General features: G+C 45.7%; 2 protein-coding genes across 3 annotated transcripts in view; one reads left to right on the top strand and one right to left on the bottom strand.

Moving 5' to 3' along the window:
- Positions 1-13,686, bottom strand: part of WDR26 (WD repeat domain 26) — a 37,811-nt gene extending 24,125 nt beyond the window's left edge. The window contains exons 1-6 of one of the 2 annotated variants that reach the window (XM_055323888.1): positions 13,146-13,686; positions 11,250-11,349; positions 11,045-11,149; positions 5,478-5,614; positions 1,954-2,051; positions 602-758 (exon numbers count right to left, since the gene is read on the bottom strand). In XM_055323888.1, coding sequence (XP_055179863.1) covers positions 602-758; positions 1,954-2,051; positions 5,478-5,614; positions 11,045-11,149; positions 11,250-11,349; positions 13,146-13,576 — 1,028 coding nt within the window. In that variant the 5' untranslated portion in view covers positions 13,577-13,686. The remainder of the gene's footprint in view (positions 1-601; positions 759-1,953; positions 2,052-5,477; positions 5,615-11,044; positions 11,150-11,249; positions 11,350-13,145) is intronic. The other variant, XM_055323887.1, reaches the window with a different exon arrangement.
- Positions 13,687-16,307: 2,621 nt separating this feature from the next.
- CNIH3 (cornichon family AMPA receptor auxiliary protein 3) overlaps positions 16,308-25,025 on the top strand; it is a 213,289-nt gene continuing 204,571 nt past the window's right edge. Inside the window, exons 1-2 of the mRNA XM_055323891.1 lie at positions 16,308-17,948; positions 21,710-21,825. The gene's annotated coding sequence lies outside the window, so the exon portion shown is untranslated. The remainder of the gene's footprint in view (positions 17,949-21,709; positions 21,826-25,025) is intronic.

Raw genomic sequence — 25,025 nt, 5'->3', positions numbered from 1 at the left:
CACCACCCAGGGATCCCAATTTTAGAGATTAAAATGGTAGGGACATTTTCACTCAGAATACTTCTAATATCTAAAGTGGGATTGAATTATGGACGTGGACAGGTATAATAAAACCCAAATCAGAAAGTTACTGTCTGTTACTCTAACCATTTTTAGTTTAGAGGCCAGGTTCTACTAAAAAGCGGAACTTCCATTATGAACAAAGTATTTCCATGATTTTTATGAGCAGAAAATAATTGAGGTGACTGTTAAAATAGCCATAACGCACAGAGAGAGTCACTCAGTGACTTCTGGCACCCAAGGACAGCAGACACTCAGGTCACTGGCTTCCCTACCCAAAACCATTCACAAGCCCTTACAATGATGGCCGGAGAGAGAAAATGACCAACCAACAACATGAAGACAAGAAGAGGAAAACTGGGTTTTCCAGTTTCCCCTCTTAAGATGCAGGTCATCCCACAAACACGTCCCAACTGCTCTGCTTGCAATGCTGAATCAGGCACAAATGGTTTCACATTGATAGGATAAAGCTCCAAAAAAGAAAACATTTTAACAAAGTTCATACTGAGTTTGTTAAATCTGTAAGGAGTTCTTCTCTTACCTACTACAAACATGATCTATAAGCAGAGACACAGAATCTAGATTATTGTCAAGTTTGGTATTGTGATATAGGCACCGGTCCCTTTGTAGCTCCACCGCCTGCCGCAGGAGAGTCTGTAAACGCCGTGGAGGAAGCATCACTGATGGTGGTAAATATGCTTTAAGAGAAGACATTTTTAAGAAGAGAGATAAAAATAAAAATTAGAAGACCAAGACAGTGCAAACTTTCATTTAAGACACCTGCTCCACTTTTGCTGCCCTTGCCCTCAAGTATTACATCTCTCAGAGCAGTGGCAGGCAAGGAGACACAGTATGAGCCTTAGGAGTATTTGTCAGCAGCTACAGCTATGTGGCCACAAAATGGAGCAGATACAAGGGCTCCAGTTTGTATGTGAATTTCCAAAAACAAAAACACAAAGCAAAAAAATAAAAAATAAATAAAAAAATTTAAAAAATCCAAAAACCCCCACTACTAACAAAATCTCCCAAAAAGTCAATGAAGAGAAAATCTGAGGATGACTGTGTCCCAGTGGGAGACTGAGCATCACTAAAAACGTAACAGACCTCCACTTCACAAAGGGCAAGCCAACATGTTGAAACAGGTTCCAGCTCCCATCAACTTGCTTCTAATGCCAAGGATCCCGTGAAAATTCAGGGCATGATGGTGTTTTGATCCTGAAATCAATCTATTCTAATTCTTCCGTGCCTCAAACCTCCCCAACCACACAATTTTCTGACTTTTCAGGATCTCTACTCTCATACCTCAATATGGAAACATGGGAGAACATGATTTAATCTGAGAAGGAAGAAAGATCTTTTCTATAAAAATGTGGCAAAAATAAAACCCCTACTCTAATTTGGATAATACATATAACATATGGGGGGGGGGGAGGACAATTTACTTAAATCTGGTTAAAAAAAAATTTACTTAAACCTGGGCTTTCCTGTTGAAATCAACAAATATTGAAACACTCTTAGTTTATGTTTCTGGTTTATATATTTTTTTTCCCTGAAATCGCAGCATTTCTCCCCCAAACAAAACCTTAACAGGAACATCATGGCATAACACAAATGAAGGGAGAACTGCTTTGGTACCTGTGCTTTCTGCCCCGACTCCAGGGGAGGCTAGCTGCTTCTCAGGCTCAATGGCAGGGTTTGGAAACCTTTGGTTGAAAGGGCTTCTTAATGGCTTTTCCCTTCTTTCCTATATAACTACTCCCTCCTCGCTGAGGGTATGTCTAGACACAAGATTTCCTGATCAATTCATAGTTATCTATTTCTAATTAAGAAAAAACACAGAAAAAAAAAAAGAAAAAAAAAAAACACAGAAACACCAGAAAGTAAGACTCTTACTCTGCAGTTTGTCCAGCAGTTTGGATCGGGAAGCTGTTCCTTTGCCTTCCCATTCTGCTTTTGCACGTAGGTCTTCTGCATGGCTACACATCAGATACCTAAAACAGAACAGAGAAAGCAACAAATATCAAACCCTTTCCTTGGATTAAACATTAACTGAAAAATACCGATCATATTTTTACTAAAAAATATATATCAAGTTCTTACTAAGAAATATATCGAGAAATTTCTACAATGGACCCAATCCATTAATACACCTGGCACCTGGATATAATTACTAATATGTAATACAACAGTAATAGCAAGATATATAATGTTACTGTCATGACACCTTCTTATCTGTTAGTAGAATATATTCCCACGCTTGTTATCAGACGTAGTTATATACTGTAGCTCTTACTGCTTGCCAGTCTAGGTCCTAAGCGCTCCACATGTATGACTTTATTGAACACAGGTCACAATCCTGTATGAAGCAAGCACTGGCACTTTATTTTCACAAATGAAGAACCCCAAGGCACAGAAAGCCTCAGTAACTGGCTGAGGGTTACAAGGCAAAAAAATGGGGGATATGAACTCAGGCATTTTTAACTGCAAACCTTGCTCTTAATTACTATGCTAACTGAACTGCTTCTCAGTAGTAAAATAAAACTCCCCCCAAAACTCCAAATAAATTTTAAAAAACCCTCAAAGATATTTACACTAAGTTAATTAAACAAAAACAACATACCTTCAAGAGTTTATCATAAACGTCACTCAAGAAATGGTATAATTGGATAATCATCCTTGGGTCATCCTGTGAAAGGTATTGAGATCCCAAAGTGGAGACTTAGGGAACTGTTTCATTACTCACTATATGTGCCAAAGGAGGCATAAATGCTAAAGTCATGGATTCTGGAGAATACATGAGGGCCCCCTGCTGGAAGTGTGACCCTGACCTCGTTCTTCTCAGAAGAATTGGGGCTTTAAAAGTAAAAGAAGTGAAAGCATGATTCAGACATGGAGATGAGACCTGGCAAGTAACTCTCCTGCTACTCTGTCTGATACTCTGTTCTCGGATCCATTCTTCTAACTTGTAAAAAGGGTATTAAATAGGGAAGTGAGGATTAACGAAGATGGGTATGTGAAGACTTGGTCCATTAGCTGATATACATGTAGAGCTTAATAAGTGATAAGAGCTGATGTGAGCATCACCTCCTATTTTTCTTGGCTGCATGAAGCAAACCATATTCAGCACTGAGTAAGTTCCTTGCCTCTTACCCAAGAGTAGAACCACCTGCTCTCTTGCTATTTAGTATATGATGTCTTAACCGAGGAGAACTTCGTTTTAATAGCAAGAATAACTGGCCTCAAAATACCCTATTGCAGAATTATCGGTTTCTAAAATAAAATTTATTATCCATAATTTTTTTTAAGTTTTTTTTTTAATTTATTTATTCATAGAGACACAGCTAGAGAGAGAGGCAGAGACACAGGCAGAGGGAGAAGCAGGCTCCATGCAGGGAGCCCGATGTGGGACTCGATCCCGGGTCTCCAGGATCATGCCCTGGGCTACAGGCAGCGCTAAACCGCTGCGCCACTGGGGCTGCCCTATTATCCATAATTTTATGGAAAAATTGCTCACTTTTAAAATTCTGCAAAAAAGACTTAATGATTGATTCTGCTGTCCCTTTTGAAAATACACATTATACCTTAAGGTTTCAAATGAAAGTCTGTTTATGGGAAACTGTGTGGTGTAACTGAAAGTACGCTGGGCCAGTAGGAAGAAAGCCTGGGTCCTCATGAGAACTCTGCATCTGGCTGTCTCTGGGCCATTCCCTTATAGGAAACGGTCAAAGGGCACAGCGGGTGAAATTCACTTTAGAATAAAAACTATGTGATTCAGTTATATGTTCTGTTACCAGAGCAAGACAAAATTCATCATGTGAATGGTCTTTGAGTGACACAGAAATCAGACCCCTTATCAGAGAGTTAAACAGAACAAGGCCAGCTGTCAAGTATGACCCAGCAAAGTACCCAGCACACTGCATTGATGCAGATGCAGTCAGTGAGGACCAAGGACTCTGCTGAGTCAAACCAGGCTTGCAATCCCGGCTCTCCACTTTATTAGTTCTATCGTGGACTGGTTACTTCACTTCTCCAAGGTTCTGTTCCTTTTTCTCGAAAACCCTAAAACGAACTCTACACCTCTTTGGGTCTATCGTTTTTGTCCATTATTTTGTATCTGAAAACTCATAATGTGTTAATGTTGTTCTAGAGGCCGGGGGCCATATCTACCATATAATAAAAAATGCTATGAAGGAAAAAATTAAAAACAATGATGTGACAGAGAACGCCTGGTGGATGGTTTTAGGAGGACATCTGGGCGGGGACCAGAGCACCTAGGAGCCAGCTATGGGAAGATTAGGGGAAGAACATTTACGATAGAGGCAGGGGTAGAGGCAGTGAGCGGCTTGGCCAGTTAAGGAACAGCAAAAACATTAATGTTGTTAGAGTAAAGAAGAAAGAAAAAGATGGTGGGCAAGGCTCAGGGTGTCCGCAGGCATGAGCAGAGATTCTAGAACTTAATGGTGCTAGAAAGCCAGTGGGAAGTTTTAAGAAAGGGAGAGAAGTGGCTGAGTGTGTGGTTTTACTTACGTATTTATCTGGCTGCTGTGTGAAATCTGTGTCATTAAGGGAGTGAAAATGAACTCAATGGGACTCATGAGGAGGCCACTCGCATATTCTGGGAGAGATGTTTATGGATAAACTAGCAGAGAGGTTGTGAGTTGTGGAGATGGAGAGAAATGGACAAACCTATTTATGTTTTAGAGTTGGGCCAATACAGGTCAGAGTTAAAATATTTAAAAAAACGCAAGGATAAGGTTTGATGTTTGTCTGAGATGGGAAAACTGGGAGGAGCAGGTGGTGGGGACCGGTGGGAGAAGACAACTGAATTGGAGAACCTCACTGTGACACACATCTCTGAGACACTCAAATGGAGACTGTCAAGGAGGCTAGGAGACCCATCACACTGGGAAATGGGGGGACAGCCTCCAGCATAGACACGGCATGTGAGAGTGCAGCACAGAACGAGGTGACCTGGTGGGGTGTGTGGACACAGAACAGAAGGGAGGTGCAGATCCAAGGCCTCAGCCCCTGGACATGAGGATTGAGGGACACTGTGTACAGGAAACACATGGCAAGGATCTGGGGCGGGACAAGCATGCATTATGGAGAACGTCTGACAAGGTACACTGGAAGCATCACTGCTTACTGTCTGCACAGAGGATTACCCCACAGGGTTTTTACAAGACTATGACATGGCGGTATGTATTTCTTCTTTCTTTCACCCACTTAAGTATCTCTCTAGTCTCCTATGGGACGCTTCCGAGGAGGACACAAGTAGCTCGAACATGTTTCAATGATTGTATCCAAACAAACAGCATCCAAGGATTTAGCAATGTTTTCATCTTGGAGGAACAGGCACTCTTGATAAAAATGACAGCCCCTCAGCCACCCTGGAGTTAAGAGCTGAGCGTCCTTACCCACTGAGAACGTGAATGCGCTCTGTATTGTACTTCAGGGGTGTCAACTCGCAGCGCAGAACCTGAAGCGCCTCCAGGACCTTGCCATCCTCCAGGTATTCTAGGTACTTCTGCTGCAGCAGCAAAAACTTCATCCTCTGACATGACAGAAAGCAGCAGTCAGGGGAAAGAAGTTGATGGAAGTTTCAGAAAATGTTTGTGCCTAAACAGAACAGTAGAAACCATTCTACTACACCCTTGGAAAATAACTTCTTACAAAGCTTTAAGAGGACTCAAGATATTTTGGTTTAATAGAGTCACAGATTAAACGTGACTCTGCTCAATTCCACATCTTAATAAAACTCTGCTTTGATGAATCATCTCAAATTAGGTAAGACTATTGGTGACCAAGGCATCAACAGAGGAAAAAATGAACTCTGCCCTTAAAACGTTCACCTAGAATTTTATTTATTGTGTGAAAACTCAGACCGAAATTTGTTTTTAAAGTGTGACTTTTATAACAAGGCATTACGAGGTTTTATATAACAAGTTTTGAAGAGATGGCAGAAAAACCAGTTAATGGAAAAATTATTTAAAAATGACAACGTGCCAGGACAAGTAGATGGGAAAGCACACTAGAGCGGAAGTGTCAGGCCTGGCTCATAGGGAATAAGAAGAGCTGTCCAGCAGAAGGACTGGAGGTCCAGGTGCAGAGTAGGCTCGAGGGAGCCTGATGGACCTGCTCTCGCTAGGATGTTTATCACAGAAGGCTGAACCGAGAAATCTGCAAAAGGAGGCAATCTCTGTGTGTGTGTGTGCTGGAAACAGCCTGATCACTGGTGCGTTTAACTATGGGGCACACAGTTAGGATCAGCTCTTTTCTCCCAAAAAGGAGAGAGCATTTCCAGCTCACTGGGAAGCACATTCACATTTAGTTTTTCTCTGAAATATGTTTGGCTTTAATACTTTATAATGTCCCTTTACTCTATCACTGTACTTTTAACTGGAGAGCATCAATAGTCATAATCTTTGCAACTTTTCTGCTAGAGGAGAGAGATGCTTAGGAGTATCAGGCTGAGAGTTTTTCCACAATAGAAGACCACTCCTTGGAGGGACTCTCATCATACTGCTACCTGCGGCTCTGGAGCAAGCCGATTGCTGCAGGTGCAAAAGTCCGTAGACAGAAAATGCCAGTCATATTTAGAGACCCCAAGGAATACAGTGGTAAAGATGTTAAACCTACTTAAAAAAAACCAAATGACAGCTTTTTCTTCCTCAGTAAGAGGCTTACTTTGAACACATTATGTATATATCACTGTCCAAAAAGGGTGCAGAAATGATCATTTCTTTACAAAATTAAGAATACCATGAACTTCTCTACAAGACTGTCCATTAGGGAGTATCAGAAGAATGGTATACCTACAATCCTCTAAAAAATGGTTTCTAGAGAAAGTAAAAAAAAACCAAACCCTGTCATAGAAGTTAGGTCTACATTTAAACACATCTTTTATAAGATGCATTGCCTATGTGTGGTGATTATCTAAACTTAAATCTGTAACTAAAGAACAACAGGAAAAATTTCAAACTCTAAGATAAGCTCCCGTTAACTCTAGAAAAACTACACCTACCAAATTTTACACATCCAGTTAGAGTGACTAGTGAATGCTTCAGAAACAGATCAGTTACCAATAAGCCCTGGAAAGTGTGTTCTTGCACATGGAGCCCAAAGTCAACCTTTATTATGTTAAATAAAAAAACACTCTCCATGTCCATTAAGTGACAAAAACCGAAAGACTAAATAATATAAAAATCAAAGGATTTTATATTTGAGGTTATATTCTCACCATTTTATTTTCTGAAAAAGACTTCCACTCTTTATGAAACGTAGAGTTTATATATTTCCATTTGCTGATACTGCCACAGTTTCGTTTCACATAATGTTTCTGATTCAAACTTGAGAATCACATTTAGTTGAACAATTTTTTTCATTTAAATTAATGCCATGTGGAACTGGCCAGTATCTGTACTTGATTTCTCTACTAACTTTTCTTGGCAATTGGAAATTTGGAGAAAATTACTTTTTATTTTCTGGGGTGTCAACTGTGAGGTCCTAGGCACATCCCCCATTCCAATGTGTGTAGGGACAGTGCCCCAAGCGCTATTTCCCCCTTATTTTCCCACCAAGATCCTGATAGAACGTGCTACTGTCTTTCTATGGGGCAGGGGTGGGGCCAGAGAGGACAGCAGAGGGAAAACTGTGAGAGAAGCCCACACAAACACATAATTCTGGATATACATGGCATGCTATAAAGGTAGGGCACAGACATTTTTCTATGAGTCATTTTATCCAGATTAAAACAAAGAATATCCTCAAACGGATATCGAATCCTCGTAGTATGCATGGCAACTGACAGGCTACTGGCTAAGCACAGCTAGAGATCTGGTTGAAAGAGATGTTTATTTTTCTAAAAATCAGTTCAATTTGTATTTGACACATATGATAAGGATGGAGAGTAAAACTGCATTTTAGTTTCCAAAATTTAAAGCATGAAAATGTAAACACAATTTCAAGAAAATAAACATCTTTCACAAATGATGTCAATTATTTACTGAAAAAGTTTTTTAAAAAAAATCAAGCAAATTTGCTGAGGGTGGGACAGAGCTTTACGAACTTTTTTTTTTAAAGATCACAAACTTCTTAAATGAATTAAAAAAAAAAAAGAAAAGAGGCTGAGAAAACAAACTGCCCTTTAGATCTCCTCCCAGCTCCTAAGGAGACCTCTGTGACAGATTACTTCTGGTCTCTGGTAATTTCCTAGCGTCTCCAGGCACAGGGTGTGTGTCTGTCTCTTACTGTCCAGTAGGACTGTGAGACAGCTCTACAGAGTAGATCCTGCTGTTGCCCCATGCCCCCACCATCCTACCCAGTACTGGGATGCTGGATCCTCTCTCTCCTCCTCCCACCTAACCGTACTGAATTCCATGTGAAGGAAAAGTCAGAAGCCGTGCAGTCTGGTTATTCAGGGTGGCCTCTAGCTAACTCAGGAGTGGTTCTGACTAACTCTGGAATAAGGTTATAACCAAGTTGTATCAATTAAACCATGACTCAGAGGAAAGGGGAAATGAATTCTATTTAAATCATGGCTTTCAAAGCTCTATTTAACTTTAAAAAACAGGAATTAATTTCTGTTCATGAAATTAGCATTTGAACACTTTTCTTAAACACATTTCTATTATACTAAAAAAATAAATAAAAATTTTAGACAGAGAGGGGTTTCCCATGTTACTGGCTTCTCCTACCTACCCGAACTCCTCAGATGTGGCAAAGCACATCTGAACCAAAACTGAAAAGTGTTGATTGAGGAGCTCATTCTCCAGAAAATCCAGAGCAAATTCTGTTATTGCTGATATCATTTGACTGGAAACCGTTAAAAAATATGGAGGGTAGGTGGAGAGAACAGAGTGTGGATTGGGTCAATAAAAATATACAGGCTTAAAAAGTAAAATAATAATTTTAGTCTCGATTAAGTCATCAAATGTGTCTGGGCATACAATTAAAATAATTATGTTTGAAAAAGTCCCAAATAGTTGTCTTCTATGGTATTATTATAACTATGCTTGGATTGGGTTCTCTTCTGGAGATGCAGTGGGAGAGGAGTAAATCTGAACACAAACTAGAAGGGTGAACAAAAATGCTAAACTGAATCATAAACCTGGAGCCCCTTTCTTTGTACAAATACCTAAACAGTTTGATGGTGTGAGGCTCAGCCAATGACTTAACCTTCATCTTTTACTAGATGCTCTAATATTCTATAGACTTAAGAGGCTATAAAAAGAAAGGCCTCTTCCTCATTATCTACAACTCCCTCTCTTGAGTTTACACGTTGCTTCTAATGAAGCTTTCAAGTGAGACAGTCATAATCTTAAATCCAACACAGAAGCCCCACATATCTACAAACAAGTAAGAAAAAATAGGAGGTGATCTATTTAAATTTTTACTACTCAATTACAAATACAATTTGAAGTGAAGCTTTAAAAAAGGCAAAAACAATTCTCCCAAAACTCACACACTTATTTTTTGTCTTTATTTTAGGGCCATCTTCCGTTGTGTCAGAGCTAATAATTTATGAGAAACGGCTCAATTAAAATACACTTGAGTTTTTTCTTTTAAACCCCAAACACATTGATTGGGAAAAAATTTCATTATTGGAAAATTTATAACCTTTTAAAAGTAAGTATTTTGTTTATTTTAGCTTCTGTGTTTTCATTTTTAATATTTAGCATGGAATTAATCATTCTATGAGTTAATTTATCATTAAAATAATGATTCCACAGTAAGTAAAAAATTTAGTTTTTAAATATTTACTGAAAGCAAAACTATATATCCTACATCATCAATTTAATCTGTATTTGTTCACTCTTGTTTGCACCTTCAACTTGCCTGAAGTCCATTCTCTAGGATTATATATCATTATATAAAATCATATCACGAATTTGAAAACTTCTGTATTTAAGATTCTCCTCCTCCCCGCCGATCCCCCAAAAAAAGAAACAAGAGGCTGTGGTAGGTTTATAGACAAAGGCAGCAAGATTAATGTTTGACCCAATTACAAAAACAAATAAATAAATAAATAAACAAAAATAAAAAGTAAAAATATAAAAAGGCAACAGTAGTCATTTACTAATATTTAACAAACAGCTGGTTTCCCTACTTGACTTCCTATTGGCCTTCTTTCCCTCCCCCACCAGACAGGAAACTGCTTTTGACAACAAATGAATCAGCTAGAAGTTAAAAGGCCAGTAGCCAGCAGCTGATTCTTCAGGGTTTCCAATCACAAGCACTTAGAAAAACTGATCCCCCTCCTCTCCGTCACTGACATCTACAGAAGAAATAAAGCCTATCACTCACTGTAAAGGATTCGTTGAGACTGATGAGAGAAGTGAACAGGTTAGCCTACTGAACTGATCTTGTGGGGGAAATAAGGGCTGTAACAGAGCCCAAAGGTCCAATCTGCACACACACCCTCCACCAGAGTGATGCACATTAGACACACTTTGACACTGTCCCTGCACACAACTGGAATGCAAGAGTGGAAAATGGTGAGCACACCAAAGGAGCTGCTTTGAATCAACTGCCATTTCCGAAGATTAAAAAAACAAAACAAAACAAAACAAAAAACCCAAAACAAGACAACTAACGTATCAGCTATTTCAGGCTATAGGATACACACACATCCAAATATGTTTCCTCTGCCAGCACATTCAGTATAAATAAAGTGAAAGTATAATTTATCTTTGATTCCATAAATATAAAACTGCTATTAACACACTGAAAGCATGAAAATGTTTCAATTAATTTCTAGAAGCTTAATTATAAAGTAGGTTCAAACGACATATTTACTAAACATGATTTTAAAAACACAGAACTCAAAAGTTTAAAAAGTCAACACTCATCCTAGTTTATAAAACTTAATTATGAAATTTAACTACTTTTAGGTCTTATCTTTTATAAGAGGCAGAAGCCTAAAACTATCAATAACCTACTAAAATAAGCATGAATGTGAAACTAAGAACAAAAGTGTATTTACCACAATTATTCCCAACAACGTTTGAGAGATTTCAAGTGCGCCTCTTACCACAATAGCATGAGGAGAATGCACTAAAGGCTTTAGTTCATTCAGGTCATTTTCTGCCTGCAAAAATTGGCATAAAGAAAAACAGAAGTGTCACAACATGCACATTCAAATATATAATTTTAGCAGCAGTCACACAGCTCTATATGCCCTACTTTACCTTATCCCAGTCTCCTTCCATGACATGATTTCGGAATTTGGTAGCAGAAGGATGTTCTAAACGACATCCTGACTCTTGCATGAGGAGATCAACAGTCTGGCTGCAGGAGAGATACAGTGTAAAAAAGACCTGGCCAACTTGTAGGATTTACTCTTCTAAATAAACTAATGTCCATAAAAAACAGTTGCAAAAGTTTTCAATCTAACCTCATGATGGAGAAAAAAGAAATCCATAGGTTTTTTTTTTTTTTTTCTGTTTTGTTTTGTTTTGTTTTTTACTGTGCTTGGCTCCACAAACTTGCATTTTTAAACGGCCACCTTTATGTAGTTTTATCTAGTCAAGTCAAAGTCTTGAAACCAGAATCAAAAGTTCTTCCAATTTTTACCATGTAATGCCTCAGAAGTTTAGTGAAGTATAAAATCTCCAAAAACATATTGTAACCAAGTGCTTAAATAAATAAAAACCAGGATCTGCATACTGATGTTACAAAGTCTCAAAAGACAGAAATTGTTAGCTCCAGACAAGGTGATAGAGAGGACCTGGGTTAGGGAAGGGCCTTACATCCAGGCAGTTATGTTTGTTCAGAAATTCTACTAGGTCAACCTTTAAAATTAAAATAAATCCAGCATCAAAAATCACTCTCTTTCTCTCTATACTAAAAATAGCAAATTTACTATGGTGTAGGTTCCAAACAGTCACGAGTTATTTCCTCCTGCTGCTGTCAGCTTGCTTCTTGTCTCGGTAACATGTTCTGTTAGCATTTACAAAAATCTGTTTTCGTAAGAATCCTTTTCCTTGGGGAACAAAGTGAAATCTTTCTAATATGTGTTTCTCCTTGAGAGCTGAAGAGATTTATCAAATGCAGTTTCTCTCATCGGGCATTCTGATACCTAAGATTCCTTATCAGTTTTCCATATTTGTGTTTACGTCTCAACGTTTCCTTTCTCAACTGTTTATTTTTTTTCAGCTAAACAGTGTGATGATCTGCCAGAGAATCAAAATACTTAAGTCACTTTTTGAAAGTGCTCCCCCTTCCCCTCCCCCCCCCCCCAGAACAAATCTATAAACCCAAAAGTACATTTGGGCTGGCCCAAGGGCTTATTTTGTTTGGCCTGTGCGTTGAAGCCAGGAGATGGACTGTCGCAGGGTTCCCCCTGGTCTCATCTGGTTCTGCTCCATCCCCCCTCAGGACTGACTGCAGGGCACTCCCACCGATCCTACCTTCCACCCCCCCCCCAACCGGTTTTCCTTTGTGTCCACAAAACGGTGGATTTAGGCCAAGGTCGCTGCCTATCCCTTCACCTACACGGAGGGGCTCGAGGCCACCGACGCTGCAGGTGGCCGGAGCAGGGGCTCCTTTGGCGGGCGCTCTGGGCACCAGCCGGGCGTCCCCACGGGTCGGTGGCAGGCCCGCCGGCCGCACACCGGGACCTTTCAGCGACACCCACAGCCACAGCGTATCTCCCTCGCTCGCTCGCTCGCTCGCTCCCATCACATTTCTTCCGACTGCCTCCTTCCAAATTCTCCCAGCCCCTCCGTTCCCATGAACACTTGTAGGCGACTGTGTCCCCTGATTGGTGGTTGGCCTGGCTTGTCTGTCATAGTTGGGGGTGGGGAGGTGTCCCACAAAGATGCCTCCGAGATACACTTGAAAAACAAATCCTCCGAGGTTCATTATTGGCAGCGGCTCGAGCGCGCCCCTCCCCCACCGGAGACGCACTCCCGCATCCGTCTTTATTGACAGACAATCGGGCTCCGGGGCTGTGCGGGCCGAGGAGGGCAAGGTCCGGGCCCGCCGGCCTTCCCGGGCCGGCCCAGCTCGCCTCCGGCCCCCTCCCCCCACGCGGCCTCCGGCCCTCGGCCCGTGCGCAGCGGCCGCCCGGGAGGGACACTTACTTGAGCCCTAAGCCATTCAAGTGCTGTCCTATTAGCCTAATGACATCCTCGTCCGACTGCGAGAGCCGCTTCTTCTTCTTGAGGCTGCTGCCCAGCTCCGGGGTGGCGGCCGAGGCGGCGGCGGCGGCGGCGGCGGCGGCGGCGGCGGCCGAGGCGGCGGCGGCGGCCGAGGCGGCCCCGCCGGGGACCCCGTTATTGACATTCAGGCTGTTGCTATTGTTGCTGGCGGCGGAGGGGGCGGCGGGCAGCAGCCCGTTGGCGTGGGCTAGGTCCCCCGCGGACGACGACGACGACGGGGACGACTCCCCGTTCTGGGCCGCCAGGCAGGCCAGCTCCGGGGTCTGTCCCTGGCCCCCGCCGCCCCCTCCGCCGCCGCCGCCGCCGCCGCCGCCGCCGCCTCCTCCTCCTCCTCCTGCCCCGTTGGCCTGCATGATGCTGCCGCTGACCAGGCTGTGGCCGCTACTCCGGTGGGGGGCGGCGGCGGGGGCAGCGGCCGGGGGCAGTCCCACCACCACCAGCACGGAGGAGGAGGAGGAGGAGGAGGAGGAGGAGGAGGAGGAGGAGGAGGACGAGGACGAGGCCGAGGCCGAGGCCGAGGCCGAGGACCGAGGCCGAGGACGGAGGGGAGAGGCCTGCTCTGCCTGCCGAGGCCCCGGGCTCTCCTGCTCCCTCCGCCGCCGAGGCTCGGGGTTTCTTCCGCGGGGGCGGGGAGGCTCCGCCGGCGTCCGAGTCGGAGGAGGAGGAAGCGGAGGCCAGAGTTTCCTCGCCGAGAGAGGCCGTGGTGGGAGCCGGCGGAGCGAGGCGGGGGCCGGGGGAGGGTCGGGGCGAGGGGGCCGGGGGCGGGGGGGCCGGGGCCGGGGCGGGGGAGGGGCGGGGAGGAGGAGGAGGAGCGGGGAGCGGGGAGCGGGGAGCGGGGAGCGGAGCGGGGCCGAGGGTCCGGGCCTCTCCCTCCCCCCGGGCGGCTCGGAGCGCGGCGGGGGGCGCGCCGGGGCCCCGCGGGCGGCGGCGGGGGGCGCGGGGCCCGCCGCGGGGCTGGGCCCCGGCTCCGGCGGCGGCGGCGGCGGCGGCGGCGGCGGGCGGCGGAGGCAGCGGCCGCCTCGGCCGCCTCGGCGCTCGGTGGCTGCGCTCCGCTCCCTGGTGTGTTGATTCTTCCCCCAGCTGCTGCCTAATGGAGTCCAGGCGCTCGCGTCACAGGAAATGCCTATACTGCCCTCCTCACTCACTTCCGGTGGCAGGTACGGGACCTATGGGGGGCCTGTCAGCCGGCACGTGCCGGGGCGGGCGGCCTGCGGCGGCGGGGACCCCGGCCCTGGGACCCCCGGCCCCGGCTCCCCGGCGGCCGCCCCCGCGGGAGTAAGTGCGGCCGCCCCAGGCCGGGCGACGGCTGGCGCAGGCCGGGGCCGGGTCGGGGTCGGGGTCGGGGTCGGGGTCGCGGCCGCGGCGGGGGGCGGGGCCGGGGTCCAGGGCCTCGGGGTCAGGGGGCCGGGGCGTGGGGGTCGGCATCCAGGGCCTGGGGGCCAGGGCCTCGGTCTGGGAGTGGGGGGTCGGCATCCAGGGCCTGGGGGCCAGGGCCTCGGTCTGGGAGTGGGGGGGTCGGCATCCAGGGCCTGGGGGCCAGGGCCTCGGTCTGGGAGTGGGGGGTCGGCATCCAGGGCCTGGGGGCCAGGGCCTCGGTCTGGGAGTGGGGGGGTCGGCATCCAGGGCCTGGGGGCCAGGGCCTCGGTCTGGGAGTGGGGGGGTCGGCATCCAGGGCCTGGGGGCCAGGGCCTCGGTCTGGGAGTGGGGGTCGGCATCAGGGTGGGGCCAGGGCCTCGGTCTGGGAGTGGGGGGTCGGCATCCAGGGCCTGGGGGCCAGGGCCTCGGTCTGGGAGTGGGGGGTCGGCATCCAGGGCCTGGGGGCCAGGGCCTCGGTCTGGGGAGTGGGGGGGTCGGCATCCAGGGCCTGGGGGCCAGGGCCTCGGCTGGGAGTGGGGGTCGGCATCCAGGGCCTGGGGCCAGGGCCTCGGGCTGGGAGTGGGGGGTCGGCATCCAGGGCCTGGGGGCCAGGGCCTCGGTCTGGGGAGTGGGGGGGTCGGCATCCAGGGCCTGGGGCCAGGGCCTCGGTCTGGGAGTGGGGGGTCGGCATCCAGGGCCTGGGGCCAGGGCCTCGGTCTGGGAGTGGGGGTCGGCATCCAGGGCCTGGGGGCCAGGGCCTCGGTCTGGGAGTGGGGGGTCGGCATCAAGGGTTGGGGGCCAGGGCCTCGGTCTGGGGAGTGGGGGGGTCGGCATCCAGGGCCTGGGGGCCAGGGCCTCGGGCTGGGGAGTGGGGGGTCGGCATCCAGGGCCTGGGGGCCAGGGCCTCGGTCTGGGGAGTGGGGGGGTCGGCATCCAGGGCCTGGGGGCCAGGGCCTCGGTCTGGGAGTGGGGGGTCGGCATCCAGGGCCTGGGGGCCAGGGCCTCGGTCTGGGAGTGGGGGGTCGGCATCCAGGGCCTGGGGGCCAGGGCCTCGGTCTGGGAGTGGGGGGTCGGCATCCAGGGCCTGGGGGCCAGGGCCTCGGTCTGGGAGTGGGGGGTCGGCATCCAGGGCCTGGGGGCCAGGGCCTCGGTCTGGGAGTGGGGGGGTCGGCATCCAGGGCCTGGGGGCCAGGGCCTCAGTCTGGGAGTGGGGGGTCGGCATCCAGGGCCTGGGGGCCAGGGCCTCGGTCTGGGAGTGGGGGGTCGGCATCCAGGGCCTGGGGGCCAGGGCCTCGGTCTGGGGAGTGGGGGGTCGGCATCCAGGGCCTGGGGGCCAGGGCCTCGGTCTGGGAGTGGGGGGTCGGCATCCAGGGCCTGGGGGCCAGGGCCTCGGTCTGGGAGTGGGGGGGTCGGCATCCAGGGCCTGGGGGCCAGGGCCTCGGTCTGGGAGTGGGGGGTCGGCATCAAGGATTGGGGGCCAGGGCCTCGGCTGGGAGTGGGGGTCGGCATCAAGGGCTTGGGGCCAGGGCCTGGGCCGGGGAGTGGGGGTCGCATCCAGGGCCTGGGGGCCAGGGCCTCGGGCCGGGGAATGGGCTTTCAAGGGGGAGCTGGGGTCAGGGCCATCAGGGCTGGGAATGGGGGGTCAAGGGGGAGCTGGGGTGAGGGCTGTCAGGGCCGAGGAGTAGGGGGTTGGCATCCAGGGCATCAGGGCCAGGGAGTGGAGGGTTGGGGTCGGGGCCATAGAGGCAAAGGTTATAGAGACAGAGGTCGAGGGGGTCGGGGTCGGCACCGGCAGGACCAGAGTTCAGGGGGTTTGGGGATATCGGGGTCGGTGGCAGCGTTGAGGCATAGGGCTGGCAGCCCCAGCAGCTCACCCAGTGGTCACGTGGACTGAAACTGGGGTGAACAGGCTACTGGTCTTAGTGTGGAGGAACCCGAGTTTCGGAGCAGCGCTCCCAGCGGAGAGCAGGATGTGCTTGGACACTGAGGCCCCAGGAGATAGAGCCCGTGGGCACCTGCCTGGGACGGCCTCTGTCCCTCCCAGCTGCCTCTGCTGAACCCTGCATCCCGAGCAGGGTTTGGACTCTGCTTGAGATCCAGGCTTGAGGTTTTTAGGTGAAACGTGGGGCTTCCATGTCACTGTGACATCCCAGCCTGTGTGCCTGCAGAAATGACCTTCAGCCCAGACGGCTGTGTGTGTGCCTGCGGCTGTGGTTACACGTCTGTGTAATAGACATTTTCTCAGAAATTAGAGAAATTTTCCTCTAAAGCCCGTTCTCTGTGGAAAACACAAAACTTCAACTGATGTGCCTTCTAGCACTGAAATTTGCAGTATTAATAACTCGAGGTAACTTTAGAGAGGCCTTGGGAGACCAGCCCTTTTAAATTCAGAAAAATGATTAAAAAGTGATGCTTATGAGAAATTAGTCAAAGAGTCCTGATCTCTGTTGTTCTGCTGCCTGGAGGAAGGGAGAGGAAGTGCACAGCTTTGTAGTTCTCATCTCTTAAATATGCTTCCAGGTGATGGTATAATTGCCAGGTGACTCTGGGTGGATGTTTTTATTCTCCTGAGACAGACCTCGGTGTGAGCTGAGGATCAGAGGGCACTGTCATTGTACCAGCAGAGCCTGAATTACGGGATGCTGGACACCCTGACAGGTCCCTGTTTGTGTGTTCCCTCTACAGCCTTATTATTAAAAGTGTTACTGTGGATACAAAATTTAACTTTTGCAGTTATTTACAATAATTGGTTAGGCTTGTAATAGTATGAAGGACAAGCTTCTTAGTAAAGTGTATAGCTTTTGTAAAGGAAATAATTACTTATGGTCGCTGCAGGTAAGGCCCACACTTCATTAACAAAAGTAAACGAATGAAAACAGAAGCGATTTAGTTGCTGTCTAAACTGACTACGTATATCCCAGCTTTTCTATTTTTTTTTTATTCTGCTCTTGTTAGGATTCTGAATTTATGAGGTCCATGTGTACACACATTTTTCTCTGCTAAAATATTGCTGGAGAACCTGGTGTCTGAGCTCTAGGTGTTTTTAGAGCTTGTTTCCAGTCTGTGTCCAGATGAACAATTCTGGAACAACATTCTGCACACTCATAGACCATCAGTGACACCATTACTCCCTCCACAACAAAATCCAGAGTCTGCCTTGCTCTCTACATACTGACCTCAGGCTTTCTTTTGATTTTATCCCTTAACACTCCCTTGACGAATGCTTAGTGACTTCCCCTCAGACGTGCTGGGCTTACTTCATCTTTTGAGTCTCTACCCTTCTGATTCCAGTTCATTTTTCAAGATTTGCCTCGTTCGGGGGCTTCATCAAGGGAGCCTTTCCTGACCTCCATCCTCCTGGCCCTCTGTGTGAGTATCACTTACTGGGACCTTCAATTCTGAAAGCTGTTTGTAATCTTTGCTAATGTACTAAGACCCCTTCTTCAGGTCAGAAGAGAGGAGCCTTTCTAGACCTCTATCCCAAAGATATAGCATAGAAAATATCCAAGGAAAACACCCATAGGAAGGGTAATGATGATTCTGTGAAAATTTTGTTTCAATGACTTATCTATGCTTGACAAACTGAAAAATATTTCTTCTGTAGGACATCCTCAAAAAAGTTTAAACAGTAATTCTCTAGGACAGCCCTGACAGAGAGACAGGACATAGATGTTAGATATCAAAATGCAAGTTACTTATACTCTCCAAGATAGTGTCTGTCAAAATTAAGGAACTACCTGATTTTAAAAAAAGCTGAGGTAGTATGTATGTTTATAATAAAATATGAAACCACATTTTCACAAAAGCCTTTTTTTAAAAAAAAGATTTATTTATTTGAGAGAGCGCGAGAGAGAGCACAAGCTGGGGGAGGAGCAGAGGGAGAGGGAGAGGCAGACTCCCCACTGAGCAGAAAGCTGGACTCGGGGCTCCATCCCAGGACCCCAGGATCATGACCTGGGCCAAAGGCAGATGCTCACTGACTGAGCCACCCAGGCACCCCCAGAAAAGTCTTTTTTTTTTTTTTTTAAGATTTTAAAATTATTTTTAAGTGATCTGTACACCCAGTGTGGGGCTTGAACTCAACTCTGAAATCAAGTGTTGCATGCTCCACTGACTGAGCCAGCCAGGCACCCCTTTCACAAAAGTCTTTGTAAAACTGGTAAAAACTGTTCTGTTTTGGTGTTAATTTGGTGTTTCAACCTGGTTACTTAGCAACATCAATATTCTTCAATTCATTAAATTTTTGTTAGGGAAAGGTAGTTTTCTTTATCTCAGGAATTCCTGGGGAGGGTGTATTTCAATCTCTGGCTTCTTTCCTAGTTCTTTGTTGAGGGTCCTAAAATTGGTGAGCTGGCCCTGGACTTAGGGGGGCCAGGGACCATCCAGAACAGAGCACAGTGCCCGGGGTTAGGGCGCATGGTCCCCACTGATCTTGGGTGAGTCGTGTAACACTGCTGCCCTACATTCATCCCATCTTATAAGTGTAGAAAGTCCCTCTGGCCTACTTGCTGAGCTGGTGTGTGACTCAAATGGAAGAACAAATAAATATTTGGAAAAATGCCCTGTCAGAAATATTTCAAAATACATTTTAAACCCTCCATCATTTGGGAGGCCTGAATGGCTAAGTGGTTTAGCGCCTGCCTTCAGCCCAGGGTGTGATCCTGGAGGCCCGGGATCTAGTCCCACATTGGGCTTCCTGCATGGAGCCGGCTTCTCCTGCCTGTGTCTGCCTCTCTCTCTGTGTCCCTCATGAATAAATAAATATTTTAAAAAACCCCTCCATCATTTCAAAAAGGATTTGAGACAGTAACTAAGTGCAGAGATGTAATACGGCCCTATTGTTACTAGTATTTCTGAGCCTGTACTCTGCCATGTGACTGTGTTCATGTGCACTCTAGGCAGGCAGCTCTGAATACTGTGCTGCGCGTCGGTCTTGGTGACTGGGGAGTTTCTCATGCCTGCGTCATAGTGAAAGGCACAGTCGCCTAGCAGTTGTACCTACTGCTGCACACATGTCTCTCCAGCACTTGCTCCTGATCCCCCATCTACAAGCATTTCGTTGGTGCCATCAGCATTCAGTCCACGCCTGGAGTGGGAGGGGGTGGCCCAGCAGGTGGATCTTAGCGCAAGGACAGGACTCTCAAAAGTGCACAGATAGAAGTGTTTGCCTTCCTCAACTGCCAGCAGCTCTTTCTTCAGCTGTCTTAGGCCCACAGGCTGTAAATCAATGGCTCAGGAAATTTCCTGAAGGAACTGAAGTAAACCAAGGAACTTGATTGTTCTTTTCCAATCACGCAACAGTGATAGACCGCTTGGAGCAGCTTGTAGCTGCTGCTGCACTCTGTGGTGGCAGGTCACACTGAAACACCACATATGACCCCGAGCTTCATGTGCAGAGATCTTCCCTGGAGCCCTGTGGATGAGCAAAAGGAATGGCCTGTGCTGATCTGGAAATGGCATCAAGATATGTTATTAAGTAAAAAAAACTGCATGGTAGGATTCCTTTCAGTAAATTGCACGCGTACGTTATTTTTCTGGTGGGGTAGAAAAGCCTAAAGCTCTGGGGGGGGAGGGGTAGGACTCCGATGGTGAGAAGGGGGCTATTTTTTTCCCTTTGATACTTTAGTGTTTGCATTTTCTAACAATCAGTATTTTTTTTAACGTGTCGTTTTAATTTTGCTCTTTTTTTGTATTAATGTTTTTAAACTACTCGTGTTTTTCAAAGTACACTCAAAAACCATCAAAATACTCATAAGAATGTCATAATAAAAACATGCCACATAAAGCAGTGTTGTGCATATTTGACATTAAGTATATATATATTATTTTTTTTTTTAATTTTTTAAAATTTTTTTTGTTTTATTTATTTATGATAGGCACACAGTGAGAGAGAGAGAGGCAGAGACACAGGCAGAGGGAGAAGCAGGCTCCATACACCAGGAGCCTGACGTGGGATTCGATCCCGGGTCTCCAGGATCGCGCCCTGGGCCAAAGGCAGGCGCTAAACCGCTGCACCACCCAGGGATCCCTAAATATATATATTTTAAATGGCCCTTTCATTACCTGTACTCCCTTGTTCTCAGACAGCTCACTCTGCACATACATATCCCTCTCATTTGGTTACGTTCATCTGGGGAATAAAGGGCAAAAAGACATTCCTATTTATTAACTTTGAAAAGTATCTAAATAATTAATAGCCCCTGGAGTCTGCATGGTAGACAACAGGCCCTTTGGGCAGCCTTACCTCATTCTCCGTTTCATATATGCTGTTCATTCCTCTGGCATTATGTTAATCATAAAGAATAGTCAACGATAAAACACAATTATGATGGTTAACAAGAAATTCTACTTATGAAAAAATACGTTTTCAGAATGTATACACAGGCCATATAGAAGTAATGGTCTAATGGCTAGAATTTTAAAACTTAGAAATTTTAATATTTTGATTCTCTGGACCTCTTTGGTGAATTATTTTTATTTGGAAATCATGGTCTTTATTAAATAATACTAAACATATAGGCAAATGTGAAACATAATGGCCTCAATTTTTCAAAAAACTTGCTTGAATGAGCTCATGGATACCAATCATGAACAACAAAAGAACAAAATAATAGCTCTTAGCTTCTTTTTGTGGTGTGTGGAGTGGTGCCAGGCTAAATGAACACCAGTAGTGGAGGGGTACCTGGGTGGTTCAATCTTGTAGGTGTCTGACTCTCGATTTCGGCTCAGGTCATGATCTCAGGGTTGTGGACTGAGCCCCATGTCAGGCTCTGCCCTCAGCGGGGAGTCTGCTTGTCCCTCTCCCTCTGACCCTCCCCCACTTGTGCTCACTGTCTCTGAAATAAATCTCAAAAACAAGACTGGCAGTTGAGGGACTTGCTGGTCCCTTGAATGTGAATAGGGTTTATATCCTCTACAGAGAAGGAGTCTTTCTGCGTTTCTTGCTACACCTCTGATCTCTTATCTCAGAGGATCTTTTTCTTTACCCCCAAATTATTGGCAAATACTGTTCTCCAACAAATATGGAAATAGCTAGAAATAGATGTGTTTGGAAGGTTTAACCACAGAGTTTCAACAACACCGTTCTCTGGTTTCTGAGAGCCCACCTTCCCATTCGTTCTTTCTGGCAGTGGCGTGGGTCCATGGCAGGCTTCTGTGGCGCTGGAGAAATGCTAAAGGCAACACCTGGCATCATTTTAAGCACTCTACGCATATTGTGCTATTTTAATCTCGGCAACCTTGTGAGGTATGTACCTGTGTTTCACAGGTGGTAGACCGAAGCACAGGAAATTTGAGGTCATGTGGCTGGTGGGTGGGTGAGCTGGGTATGCAGGGTTCTGAGCTGTACGCTCAACCCCTACACTATCAGAGATGCCTGGTATGAATCTGAAAAGTATCCACTGTTGCAGTTCCTAGAGGTCAAAAGAAGAAACAGGAGCAAGTCCTATAAATTAATTTTTTAACCTTGCCCCCCCCTTTTTTTTTTAAAAAAAAAGATCTTATTTATTCATGAGAGACAGAGAGAGAGAGGCTGAGACATAGGCAGAGGGAGAAGCAGGCTCTATGCAGGAAGCCCAATGTGGGACTTGATCCCAGGACTCCAGGATCACGCCCTAGGCCGAAGACAGGCACTGAACTGATGAGCCACCCAGGCATCCCTAATCTTGCCCTTTTAGTGTCTATGAATCCTTGTTCCCCACTGGGAACTCTTTACTGTTTCATTGGTCTGGTTAGTGGATAAGTGAACCTTGGAGGTAGGGTGGTAGAAGGTTGTCCATTCTTTCTGGTTCATTTCTCTGAGAAATGCAGTGTGTTGAAATGCATGCTGTGTTTCCTGTGCTGCACAGTATACGTTGTGGTGTGGGTCCCCCTGTTTCAGAGACTCTGCTTGATAAGGAGAGAATGGCCAAGACAACTTCTTGAGGTCCCAGGAGCCTGAGGGTTCAATGTTTACGGTTTCCATCGTCACTACGGAAATACTTGGTTCTGTTAGGGAGGGATGGAAGAGAGGAGTCATAGATGGCCCCACAGCATGGCACCCTGGCTAAGCTATGGCTTTAAAAGGGTTTTATTAAAAAAAATAATAAAAATAAAAAGGTTTTATTATACAAGTTCTATACATAAAAGTAGAACATTACACTTGACTGTGGACTCTTGAACTGTGCAAGTCCACAAGAAGTGGATTTTTTTCGATGAGTTGAGTACTGACCTGTGAATGTATTTTCTCTTCCTTATACATTTCTTTTTTTTCTTATACATTTTTGATAGCATTTTCTTCTCTCTAGTTTACTTTATTGTTAAGAATACAATGCATGATACATGTAACATCCACAATACGTGTTCATTGACTATGTTATCGGTGAGGCTTCTGGTCAGTGGTAGGCTATTAGCAGTTAAGTTTTTGGGGAGTCGAAGGTTATACATGGATTCTTGACTGTGGGGGGTCAGTGTCCCTAACCCCCATTTTATTCGAGGGTCACCTGTCCAGCTGTATTAGCTATCAATTCATCTATTCTTATTTTACTGTTCTCCCTCTTCTGATTATTTTGAAGCAAATCCAAGATATTATTTTATTGATATATGTATACTTTAGTATATAGTTCTAAATAATAAGAAGTGTTGTTGAAAACATTGATATAAAGCCATCAATCATCTCACCTAAACAGTTATTAAGTATCACCAAATATGCAGCTAATGACCAAATTCTCACAAATTCTTTTTTAACAGTTGGCTGGTGTGAAGCAAAATCCAATAAAGTCTACACATTAACTTTGGCTGATATATTTCCCAAGTCTTTTTTTAAGGAAACATTTTTAGGCAACTATAACAAATGGAGAAGAGTGTACAAATCCTTAAGTGTATAACTTAGTGAATTTTTTTTCCTGTGAGACCCCCACCCATGTCATGAAACAGAACATTGCCCGGACCTCAACAGCATCTTACTGTAGTTTTAATTTGCATTTTTCTGGTGACTAATCATGTTGAGCCCTTTTAAAATATTTTTTAGGGGAGAGGCACTGGGACAGTCTCTTCTATGAAGTGCCTTTTCAAGTCTTTTGCTTCTCCTTTTAAAATTGTGTTTCCTTTTTCTTATTGATTTGTGGAATTCTTTATGTATTCTGAATATGAGTGCTTTGTTGAATACATGTACTGCAAGTTTCTTCTCCCACTGTGTGGTTTGCTTTTGCTTTTTTAATGGTGTCTTGATGAGTAGAAGTTCTTAATGAAATCCAGTTCATCAATTGTTCCCTTTATGGTTTGTGCTTTCCGTGTTCTACTTTAGAAGCCATTCTCTGTCCTCAAGGGCATGAAGATACTCTTGTAAGAGATCCTCTGGAAGTTTCAATGTCTTGCCTTTCCAGGGCATGTCTACAGTTCTAAAATTTCGTTTTTTTGTTTGTTTGTTTGTTTATTTTAGTTTATTTAAGTCACCTCTATACCTAATGTGAGGCTCAAACTCATGACCCCAAGACCAAGAATTGTATGCTATTCTGACTGAGCCAGCCAGGTGCCCCTAAACTTTAGTTTCATGACTGGTGTGAGGTAAGGGTCAACGCTCCTTTGTTTTTCCATGTTTATGTCCAGATGATCCAGCACCATTTTGAAAAGACCATTCCTTCCTCTCTGCCTTGCAGTGTGGTGTCATTATCAAAAATTAGAGTACTGTGCACATGTGGATCTGTTTCTAAACCCTCTGTGTTCTATTGGTCCATTTGTGTATCTTTATGCTTTGCTGACAAAAGTTTCTGCTAATACCATACTGACTTAATTGCTGTAATTTTATAAGTTTTGCCATCTGGTAGTGGAAATCTTTCAACTGTGGTTTTCTTCTTCAAGATCGCCTTGGCTGGCCCTTTGCATTTCATCGGAAAAAATGGAGTCATCTTGTCAATTGCCACAAAAAATTGCTGAGATTTTGACTAGAACTGAATAAAATCCATAGATCAACTTGGAGAAAACAAATACATTTTATAATACTGAGCTTTTGTGCTTAGGAACATGGGATGCTTTCCCATTTACATAAGTCTTTAATTTTTCCTAGCAATGTTTCTGGATTCTCTGGATAGGCCCTGCACATATTTTATCAGATTTATTCCTATGTGTTGGATTTTTTTATGCCAATGTAAGTGGTATCATGTTTAAAATTTCATTTTCCCCTCCCTGTCCTCATGTTCAGATTATTGACAGGTGGTTCATCATCAGAGGTAAATGAAAAGTCCGATATCAGAGCTATTTTTTAGTCTTGAACTTAGCATGTTTTTACAGCTTCTACTTGCTTTCCACTTATAAATAATTTAACAATACAACTGGTCTTTCATTCTTTTAAAGGATTGGACTCAAACTCTCCCTTTGGAGGAATTGGGAAGAGGGTGGCTCCAAAAATCTATTTAGGTGAGGAATGAAGGATTCTCCTGGGAAGAATCCATCTTAAGGGAGCGGGAGCCA

This window comes from Nyctereutes procyonoides, unplaced genomic scaffold, assembly GCF_905146905.1.
Source record: "Nyctereutes procyonoides isolate TBG_1078 unplaced genomic scaffold, NYPRO_anot_genome, whole genome shotgun sequence".
Taxonomy (NCBI): domain Eukaryota; kingdom Metazoa; phylum Chordata; class Mammalia; order Carnivora; family Canidae; genus Nyctereutes; species Nyctereutes procyonoides.
This window is presented reverse-complemented; position numbering and strand designations above follow the sequence as displayed.